Raw genomic sequence first — 11,149 nt, forward strand, 5'->3', positions numbered from 1 at the left:
TAGACAACAGCCACGCTGGCCTGCATGGGGCGTACTGCCTGTCACCACGCCAGTGTCTAAGAAACTGCATGAATCCATGGGATGATAAGCATCTTATGTTTTTCTACTGCCTTAGGAAAGCAACATGGCATCTGAAGAGGCTGAGTTTGTGCCTTCACTTACATTTTACTTAGCTGCTCATCTGTCTATAACTTTATGTTGCTTACCTCCTTGGACCTACACTAGTGTCCATAGCTTTTAGTGGCCTACATCTTTGCTGTACCATGTGTCAGGACCACTCTCACACAACCGAGGGAGGACTGTTGTCTCCAGGAGTAGTACCTTTTGCAAATCAGCAATAGCTTGTTTTAACTTCTTGGCATAGTCGTAACGTTCCTTTTGGACAGCTTCACGTTTTCTTTCATCTAATTTGCGTATAATCTGGGCAACTTCTGGATCTTGGTACATATCAAAAGCTAAGTCATCCAGTGGAGAAATGTAGTCAGATTTCCTAAAGGAAAGAGATGAATATTTTAGCTAACTTCGACACGTGTGATAGAGTGATGGCGGAGGGAGTCCTACAGGCTCAGTCTGAAGGTACAGATAGTCACAGAAATGGCACCCCCACATCTGCTCTTGGAGCATTCTTGCCAGAGAAAGTGGAAGCTCAGAAAAATCAGGAATGGGCTTCAGGTCACCCAGCTCTTAAGTGCAGGTGGGTCTCTCTGACTCCACAGCTTATGCTCCTGACCATTAGTTAACTGCACTTGGGGGCATCTGAGTCTTTGGTTTATTTGTTCTTCAATAAATATTTTGAGTGTGGACTCTGTGCTCGGCTCTGTTCTAGGCACCGGGGACATAATAGTGCAGGTGAATCATGTGTAGTCTAGGGGAAAACCCAAGCCAAAGTAGACTACCAGGCCCCATCCATAAAGAATCTGACTTGGTGGGTTCCAGGTGTAATCTAGGTGTCCATACTTGACACCAGTGCCACAGTAACTGTGACAAGCACTAAAGATGCAGAGGTGCCCTGCTAGGGCCTCAGCTCAAAGTGTCAGACTGCATGATATCCCAAGTCCTGGGGAGATCAGAAAAACCCTTCCAGGAATAAAAGATCTTTCTAGTGATCTGAGTAACTGATTTCTGATTAAGTATTACCTCATTCTTTCTTTCGTGTTCTGCAGCAGGCTGGCAGCTTTCTCTAGGGTCTAACATTTAAAACAATAATGCCAGTCTAACCACTCAACAAAAATGTTAACAGGGGACATGTTTCAATGTCTCTATTGTAACAGCTACACAAAATAAGCCAACTGGCAGCTTTGACTTAGATATCTTTATATACAGGTAAATTTTAATGACAGTATTACTTGTCATAAAAAATGTGGCCGTCAGGGCACCTGGGTGGCTCAGTGGTTGAGGTCAACCTTGGCTCAGGTCATGATCCCGGGGTCCTGGGATCAAATCCTGTAACAGGTTCCCCACAGGGACCCTGCTTCTCCCTCTGCTTATGTCTCTGCCTTTCTGTCTCATGAAAAAATAAATTAAAAAATAAATAAATAAAATAAAATAAATTGGTTGTCTAAAAATAAATTGAAACAGGACACAGTATGACATCACCTTTCAGCATGATCAAACATCCCCCCAACACTTCTCAACTCCTGGAAATGAGGTGATGGGGTCAGCTTTGGCAGCTTTGAACAGTATCAGTTAATCTCAGTGATGACCAAACAGTAACACGCTTTGGTATTGGCACAAGATTAACTATTTTTACCTAAATACATACTATACTCTTAAGTCAAAGTTTCTTTGCCTTCAAGTCCTAGAGATGAAAACAAAGACTTAATTATGAAAATGCTACAAAGAAAAAAAACATGACATCATCTGGCATGGGCAGTGGGCAGCTTCAGAAGAGCAGGTCTCGCCCTGATTTAGGGACAGAGTCTATTTTTTAAGCACTCCCTACTGACATCCACCAGTTGATAGCCAGGCTGCAGGCCCAGGAAGACTCCACAGGAAGCAAGGCAGTCCAAACACTGACACAAAGTAATTCCTTCTTAAGCCAGGCTCTTGTGCTTGCATAAAATATGGAGATTCTCCAGGAGCCACTTGCTGTGCTAAGTGTATGCACCAGTGGGCAGTGAGCCTTGCGCCCAGTGGAGCCGCCCCTGGGCCCCCCGCCTGCGGGAGGCAGAGCTGTATGTTCACGGGATGGATGAGAGTGGGGAGGGCTCAAAGCAAACATAAGATGAAGGTTCTAGTAATGGATAATCTGGGTCAATGAATTCCTTTAATTTTTACCTATGAAGTTGCCTGTGCCAGTAAAATACCAAAGTACAGCCGATAGATCTATCTGCACTCATTGTAGGAACTTTCTAGTAACACCTGAATACACGAGAAATAGAGCTGTCTCTGAAGGGCAATAAATGGAGATGTGCTAAGGAGAACAGTGACCTTAATCTTTAAGTATATTTGAGTCAATCTCATCAGTGGCTTATCTAGCTCAGAACTGAATTTAGTGGCTCTCAAAGTCCTAGTCCTCTGGAAGTGACTCACACCTTGGCCATCCTGAAGAAAGTCCTAGGAGCTGAGGGTCTAGGGGGAGAACTCTTACCCAGTACAGGTTCCTTCCAGAGCTGGGTCCTCACTGCTGTGCTGGCCCAGGTAATGATCAATCAGTTTCTCTCTAGAGGTCTTTGGGAGCAAAGAGTTCTGCTTAGCGTTTCAGAGGAAAACAGGAACAACATGAAACCTTAACTAAGAGGTATGATATAGAGATGTCAGTGGGCTTGGAGGATCCTAGGTTTTTGGAAGGACAGTTAAAATTCTTGAGGAAAAGAGATTTTAATATACTATAGCTGCCAAAAATTATCTGCTAGCTATTCAAGAGACAACTTAATAAAGATTTTTCAAGGTGACACTTTTTGTGACAAAAATAATCAATCCTGCTTGTTAGAGATACATTTTCTTTTTTGAGAATGAAACCTCCCAAACTTACAATATGGCTTTCATCACCGAAATCTGCAGGGTCTCCAATGATATTTACTGCAACCAGAGCAACCTAAGAAAGAGTTAACCAATAGAAATTAAGAATAAAATTTTGGCAATGACTTATCCCCTTTATTACAATCTGCTTGTTCATACTGTACTGTCATCAAAAGGGATGATGTACACCAAAGTATATTAACTGTAAAATGTCAAGCTATAGAATTATTATTACTAATTCCTGTAAATTATACAAGGTAATATTCTAACATCTAATCAAGTGGCTGTTTAATTTTTAATTTTTAAAAAAGATTTTATCTATTTAAGAGAGAAAGTGCTCATGTGAGAGAGCACAAGCATGGAGAGGAGGCAGAAGGAGAGGGAGAAGTGGGCTCCCCGCTGACCAGGGAACCTGACCTGGGGCTTGATCTCAGGACCTCGGGATCATGACCTGAGCCAAAGGCAGATGTGTAACTGGCTGAGTCACTCAGGCATCACTCAAGTGGCTATTTTAATATCTAAAGTACATTAAAACAATAATGGCTAAAAACCTCCACAGTTTTAACACAGTGCCACACCAAACCATCCACTCACAGTCCAGTATGGGGTTCCATCTACTCAATCTTGGTAATCTAGACAATGGACTGAAGGCCTGCATTAGCACAGCTCAGTTTGTCTGGGCCAGTGGCTCCACCTGACACCGTCCCTTCCTCGAACGTCACTGCAGTGGAACTGAGCGACAGGGTATTGCTGGTGGGCCGAGGTAGAAGCACGTTAGCGATCAATCTTCAGGTTTACAGTCAAGCACTGTTGCGGCAGACCAGGCAATGGAACTGCATCTCAGAGCTCTCCTCAACCTACTTGCTGGGTTTAAAACTCTGATTTGGTGGAAGGAATGTTTCCACTCCTCTTGGAGGGAGCAGGGAGTGCTGTCAATATCCATGCTAATTATGAGTCTGCTTTGGACACAACTGATTTCTACTACATCAATCATGCCAAATCTAAAACAAAACTAAAAGACAAGAAAAAGGAACAGAAAGACAAGGGGAGGGAGGGAGAGATTAAGAATGAGGACTTAGAGCTGGGCTGCCTGTACCATGAAATCATACCCCTAAGTTCTACCAGGGGATTTATCTCTTAAAGGTTTATAGGTTTATCCAGAAGAGTGTCACCTAACAGAAACCATGCAAGCCACACAGATAATTTTAAGTTTTCTAGTGGACACAGTAAAATTTTGTAAAAAGCAGATGATGTTAATTTTAAACCCAAGATCACCACAATTTATCATTTCACTGCATAACTAATTCTATTACCCACACAAAGTCTTTGAGTTCGAGTATCCAGTTAGCCTGAGTGGCCCATCGTACTTGGGTTGGCCAGGCTCCCAGTGTGTACCTGTGGTGTGGGGCAGCAGCTCCTGATCACATAGCACAGTTCCAGAAGAGCTTAATATTCTTCCATAAAAGTTACTATCTTAAAAAAAGATTTGAAATACCTTTGCGCAGGGGTGCAGGCCCCTATAATGCTGCAAGGAGATAGGGAGCAGTCTAGGTGAGGGCACGTGTCTCACCTGATTGTATATGTTGTACTTGTTGACATGGTTCTCATGAAAAATCAGCTTAAGAAACTGTCCTACTGCATCCACGTACACTGACTTCAGCTCCCGGGCTTTACAGCCTGTCTTCTCATTGTCACAGAGAGAAACATAGCTGAAAGAGAGAGTACACGCTGGAACCATGATGACAGGAAATGTGTGTGCAATGAAACTGGCCTCTGCTCCTACTGAGCTCAACGGGTTTAAATCAAAGTTTAAATCAAAGTCTGAAGGGAAAACCTAGGGAGAAGCCCAGAAACTGTATTCTAACCAGTTTTCTTAAAATGAGTTCTGCGTCTGAAAAGCAGAGACAAATGCTAGCAACAGATGGACAGCACTGCTAATAGAGCACATCTCGGTGTGGCAGCTGCTCAGAAATGTGCTTGAGCACATGGGAGTCTGTGACCCAGGACCAAAAGCAAGGGGTGGTCCCTTCATTCCCACAGCTCTGACACAGGGAGAGTCAGGTTAAAAGTTCCCAACACGAGCCTTCACTCTCACCCTTACCCAAGTCTTCGAAAGCGCTCAGCCTGGTAGGGCACGAAGTACTCGGGCAGGCTCTCACTGATGTAGAACTCCACTTTACTGGGGATCATGTACTGGTGGGCAAGCAGTTGCAGTTTCCTGATTCGACACCTCTCCACCATCTGAAGAACAATTTCTTGTGGAAACTGGCAAAATCTGAAAGCAAACACATTTGGCTTTTCACATGCGCGGGTTCTGGCTGCATGTGCGGTGCTCTGCACGCAGCGAGGTGGTCTGCGAGTGCTGTGTCTGAGACCTGCCTGTGGTGGAGCTGAAGCTCCAGTGCAGACTGCATCTGCCTGCTGCCTTATGTGAATCATGCTTCTGGTAGTGGGAAAACCATTTGAAATGAAGTTCAACACGAGATAAACAACATCAGTCGTAAGAGGCTGTACTAGTGGGCAAGAAAGAGCCAAAGGATTTTTCCACAGGAACCCAAATGCTTCAGGAAAGCCACCTGCTTAGAGAATCCTGAGGGATGTGTGCCTATAATGTGTGCTTGGCAGTCTGCAGGAGAAGCCTACAACTGCCCACAGTGGAACTTCTACTTTTGCTTAGTAAGTGACAGAGCACGTTAAAACTCTACATGAGAAGGAGCTGGAGAACCAGTGTCGACAAAGACCTCACACTGCAGGAGCTGATCATGATTTAGCAACAGAGCACAGTGCCCCAGACAGTAGATACTACATATGCTGGGCTGGCAAGCACTGGATTACTAAGACACTGGGGCGTCCAAGGCCTGGGCAGGGGGAAGCAGCAAAGGATGGAACAGCTGGACAGGACCCAGTGGTCTCCTGGGTGAGCCCACTCCTGCCTCCTGGCCATGCTCCCTCCCTTCTCCGCCACCTCTCCTAGCAGCCCTACACACCACTGTTGAGAAAGCAGGAGCCTCACATGGGGCTGTTCCTACTGCTCCCCAAATGGAACAGCATCCCTGCTGGGGCCTCATCCCCCACCCACACCCCAAACTGCACCAGGGCCAGCCTGTCCCCACCCTGGCTTTTCTCTCCCCATCACTCCCATCAACACACAAACACACTCTGGAACCCACCCCTCCACCCCCATTTTAAGAAACCCCTCCGTGACCCCACATTCTTCTCAGCAACCAAGCCACCACTTGGCTGCCCTTGGCAAACATCACATAGGAGCTGTCTGTGGCCACCAGCACAGCTCTCTCATGTACCCCCTCCTCACCCGCACCAGGGCGCCCTACTTGCACATTTCTTAGGTGAATGTCAGTAAATATTATTAGGGGAAAGGGTCCAACAAATTTTCTTTAAAAACATAAGGAAAAAACCCATGGCATCAATGCACAGACGGCACTGCAGCATGCTAACCACCACATGGTTCTGAGGCTTGAGTCATTAATACAAGCAGAAGTGTCCAATGAAAGGAGCCTGCCACCCTAGTCCACAGACCCAGTCTGGCCCACCTCGGTGACCTCCACCCGCTGACAGTTGGTGCGTGGATCATTAGTTCCCGGGCACTGAAGCCATCTTCATGTCCAGAGGAGCTGACCACAACGAAGCCAATCTTGTGGGGCATCCTGGACGCTGGGCTGTTTATAAGGACAGGAAAGACTTCTTTAAGATAAAGGAACTTGGGAACATTTTATCACATTGAACGTGTTAGCTCATGCCTTGCTCATAGACAAAATAATTCACATGTCAGAATTTTCTCATCTCTGAAGGAATCTAGGTTTTAAGTATTTCTCATGGGAGCCTCTAACTCTAAGGTACCATTTATCTTCACTTTTTCCAAAAGTAGGTCTTAAAAATTTGACAAGTGTTGTGGGTTGAATTGTGTCTCCCCCCCAAAATAGGATGAAGTCCTAACTCCCAGGACCTGTGAATATGACCTTTATTGGAAATAAGGTCTCTACAGATGTAATAAGGTGAAAACGAGGTCATGCTGGAGGACGGTGGGCCCTGATATGGAAGCACTGGTGTCCATCTGAGAGGCACAGACACGCACACAGCCAAGGCGAAGATCAAGAGATCGGAGCAGAAGCCAAGAAGGACCCAGGAGTGCTGTCAGCACCAGAAGATGGGATGATCCTCCTGTGGAGCCTTTACAAGGAGCATGGCCCTGCCAACACCCTGACCGCGGGCTTCTAAGTCATCTGGTTTGTGGCAGTTTGTTATAGCAAAAATAAAGAGTTTTGTTAAGATAAAAACATCAAGTTTTTTATATTAGTTAAGAAACTAATATAACCAGTGTGTTAATAAGTTACACAAAAATATGGGAGGAAAGGGTGGGTTAAACAACATCATGACAACTGCTGAATGCAAATGTATGGCTCAAGCAAGGAAGGCAGGACTACAGGGAGATATGCCAGGTGCAGAAAGTACACCTGGGGCCTGCTTGAGGAGATATTTAAATATTGGTTGGATGAACTTTTTATGTCATTGTTTAGTGAACTGCTCATAGTTGAATATCATTTTGAGGGTGGGTGTTGTGATATCTGGTCATGCCTGCTCAGCATCCATCCTATCCTGGTTTGGAAACAGCACCTCAATTGCAGTTTCTACCTGCACTGCTCCCAGGCTTGGTCAGACTGTGGGTTCCTGAACCTCAGCAGCTGGTTCAGGGATGGCAACATGAGAGCAGGACCCAAACTGGACTGATGTGACTCCATCCCGGGCCTCTGCTGGGGCTACCGGGAAAGAGAAGCTTTTTTGCTGGGGCTGCAGGCACAGAATATTTCCGGGAGGGGATCCCTGGGTGGCTGAGCTGTTTGGCGCCTGCCTTTGGTCCAGGGCACGATCCTGGAGTCCCAGGATCGAGTCCTGCAGTGTGCTCCCGGCATGGAGCCTGCTTCTCCCTCTGCCTGTGTCTCTGCCTCTCTCTCTCTCTCTATGTCTATCATGAATAAATAAATAAAATCTTTTTTTTTTTTTTAAAGAATATTTCCAGGAGTTACTGACAGCCACCAGTGAGGAGGTTCTGCCAAAGAACAGGCAGACATGGGGAAACAGCTGTCTTGGGAACCCTGAGGTTCAGCCACATTTAAGGCCCAAACTACTCATGAACTTCTGCTTATTTTCCAGTTCTGGAGCCAATCAAATTCCCCTACAGTAAGCCAATGTGAACTAGGTTTAAGTATCTGCAACATGAAACCCCATCCTCACTAAGAGAAAACAAAGAATTCTCCAGAATGTTCTCTGGGATAGGACATACTGTCAATTGAAATTCTGAATAGCAAGTAACATATAGATATATCCTAAATGAAATTTTGCTTATTTTAATATGTTTGATGCATGATCTAGATCTTTCTTTTACTTTCATTTAGAACCTCAAAAGGCCTACATCAGGGGATCCCTGGGTGGCTCAGGGGTTTGGCGCCTGCCTTTGGCCTGGGGCATGATCCTAGAGTCCCGGGATTGAGTCCCACCTTGGGCCCCCCTGCGTGAGTCTGCTTCTCCCTCTGCCTGTGTCTCTTTCTCTGTCTCCCACAAATAAATAAGATCTTTAAAAACAAAACAAAACAAAACAAAACAAACAAAACAAAAGGCCTACATCAATAAATTATTAACTGCTACTTGCCAATCCTCTTAGAATATATGAACACAAGCATTAGAAATAGAATAAACCACTATTAAAGATTGTAATTTTTGACAATGAAGGATGTCACAGTACAGCAGAGGAATACTGAAGTAAACTCACTCAGAAAATAAAGGAAACCAAGCACAAAAACTGAATGATTATACACAGGGTGTGCTATAGAGCCCCACCTGCATTCCCACCAGGAGTGGAATTTGTCTTCCACAGCCTTGGGCTCTTAGCAGACTTGCCCTCTGTCCCACTCCCCATTCCTCAAGTGCCAAGTCTTATTGGTCCTGCCTTTCAGGTGATAGACTATGGCTGAATCCACTCTTCTCCACCCCACTGTCTCTTCTACAGGGTGACAGTGCACTGTGGCCAGGTCTCCCCACCTGGAGCACTCCCCCTGTTCCCAGCTATACTGTGTTCCTTCTCAAGCCCAACTGGGGTCATCAGTATCTGTGTCCTAACTCAGAGCTCTTCATGTGCTCCCTGTCCAGGGCAGAAGGGTCAACTGTGTCCTGACCCAATCTGCTGTTCAAACCCTCAGTTCTTGTCACGCATTCTAAAGTCCAGGCAAGCTTAACTAAAAATCAGTTATCCCTCTCTCTGTTCTGAATTTCTCAAATTTTTCCTGTCATCTTTAAGAGCAGGGACCATTACGCCCTATTCCACCTTGAAATTAGTAGGTATCTACTAAATATCTTCAACTGAACGTGATTATATTTCCTGAAATTCTAAAATTTGAAACACCATGCATATTGCCCCACGTATATTCCTTTACAGAGCGCTCTCGCTTGCAGATAGACACTACCTTTAATGCACTTATTGTGTGCTAAGGGCCGACCTCAACACTAGACACATACGCGTGCCTTCATAACAACTCTGACAGGTTTGTCGTCATACCAACTTTAGAGATGTGAAATTGAGGTACAGAGAGCCCTTGCTCAAGGCTATAAGACTAGCGAGCCCTGTAGGCAGAGTGATTTTAGCTGGTTGGGTTCCAGAGTCTCTGATCTTGGCCAATACCCTCTGCTAAGGTTCTTAGACTTAAAATAGGACCTTTGAAATCCAAATAGGGGTTATGTCCACTATACTATATTGCCTCAATAAATCCCAAACAAAGTACTGGTGTGTAGGAATCAGGTAGGAGGAACGCCCTGGCACTGTAGAGACATCACATCGCTTTAAGTATTGGAAAGCATTCCTTTATGGCCACTCTCTTCCAAAGCCCTTCCACCTCGTACCCCAGGGTCCTCTTTGTGGAAACCTTTGAGAGTGTTACATGATGCTGGAGGTGTCACTAAAGGATGCTGCTATCAGACTATAAAAATCACCGCTGGGATCCCTGGGTGGTGCAGCGGTTTAGCGCCTGCCTTTGGCCCAGGGCGCGATCCTGGAGACCCGGGATCGAATCCCACGTCGGGCTCCCGGTGCATGGAGCCTGCTTCTCCCTCTGCCTATGTCTCTGCCTCTCTCTCTCTCTCTGTGTGACTATCATAAATAAATAAAAATTAAAAAAAAAATCACCGCTAACATTTTGACAAAAATCAAAGCTCTGCTGAAACTCAGCCATTAGCACGCAGGGCCCCAAGCAGCAACTGCTGTCCTGGGTTCCCTTGCTACCATGCCGGTGCCTGCATGGACGAGGGTAGCTCAGCCGGTCCTTCACTGCGGCTATCAACACGTATCTTTGTGTTACGTGTATCACGTGTGTTACGTGTAATCCTGATTGTGTATCAGGATTGTTGACATCTAGAAAGTAAACTGAAATAATTCGGCAACTTCCCAACATTTTGCTACAAGACTAGGAGATAAACCTTGTTTCCACTTCTCTTTTTAGGGAAACTTAAACGTTACAAGTGCAAATAACGTTCGGTCGAGTAATCCTAAAGCCTGAAAGTGCCGCAGAGCGTATCCGAAACTGAATCGGCACCAAACGGAGGGGGTGGGCGTGCAGAGCAGCGCTGAACCCGCACAGGGCGCGGCCGCGGTCTCCCTCCACTCGGGTCGGTCGGGGTTCCGGGTCACCGTCAGCTAAGCCCGGCGCCAGCTCCAGGCCACCGCAGACCGGACCTCGGGTTGTGGCTGGCGGTGCCCGCTCCGGCAGGGGCACCCCCCCGGGGGCGAGCTCCCCGCCCGCGGCCCGGTCCCCGGTCCTCCGACCGCGCCACCGCGACAGGCGTCCCCCCAACCCCGGGCCCAGCCCCAGGCCCCGACCCCCGGCCGCGCCCACCTCTGCAGGCCGCTCCCCGGACCCCCGGCCGCGCCCACCTCTGCAGGCCCCGCAGCCCCGGCCCGCGCGTAGTCGGGGTTCGGGGTACCTGTCAGAGCGGAAGGCCCGCCCGGACCTCGGCGCGTGCACGACCCCCACGGCCCTCCGCCGCCCTTCGGCAGCGCCTCCCGGAGCTCAGGCGGCGCCTCCTCCGCCGTCCCCGGCCGGCCCGCACCTCCGAGCCGCAGCGCGGGTGGCCGCCGAGGAGCAGCCGCGGCCGCCTGCGCCCAGCGCCAGGGCCGCGGCCGCCG

The 11,149-nt window shown here is 47.3% G+C and overlaps 1 protein-coding gene across 6 annotated transcripts in view; it reads right to left on the reverse strand.

Annotated features, from left to right (window-relative positions):
* The window catches only part of CEP104 (centrosomal protein 104), a 38,348-nt gene extending 27,247 nt beyond the window's left edge, over nt 1–11,101 (reverse strand). For 5 of the 6 annotated variants that reach the window (XR_007410871.1, XM_049110526.1, XM_025427370.3 and 2 more), the window contains exons 1-7: nt 10,948–11,101; nt 6,513–6,638; nt 5,063–5,236; nt 4,532–4,670; nt 2,975–3,037; nt 2,591–2,670; nt 322–490 (exon numbers count right to left, since the gene is read on the reverse strand). Coding sequence is in view for 5 of the 6 variants with exons in the window: in XM_049110526.1 (XP_048966483.1) it covers nt 322–490; nt 2,591–2,670; nt 2,975–3,037; nt 4,532–4,670; nt 5,063–5,236; nt 6,513–6,625 (738 nt within the window). In the remaining variant the exon portion in view is untranslated. The remainder of the gene's footprint in view (nt 1–321; nt 491–2,590; nt 2,671–2,974; nt 3,038–4,531; nt 4,671–5,062; nt 5,237–6,512; nt 6,639–10,947) is intronic. The other variant, XM_035716169.2, reaches the window with a different exon arrangement.
* Nucleotides 11,102–11,149: the final 48 nt, after the last annotated feature.

This window comes from Canis lupus, chromosome 5 (genome assembly GCF_003254725.2).
Source record: "Canis lupus dingo isolate Sandy chromosome 5, ASM325472v2, whole genome shotgun sequence".
In the NCBI taxonomy this organism is placed as follows: Eukaryota; Metazoa; Chordata; class Mammalia; order Carnivora; family Canidae; genus Canis; species Canis lupus.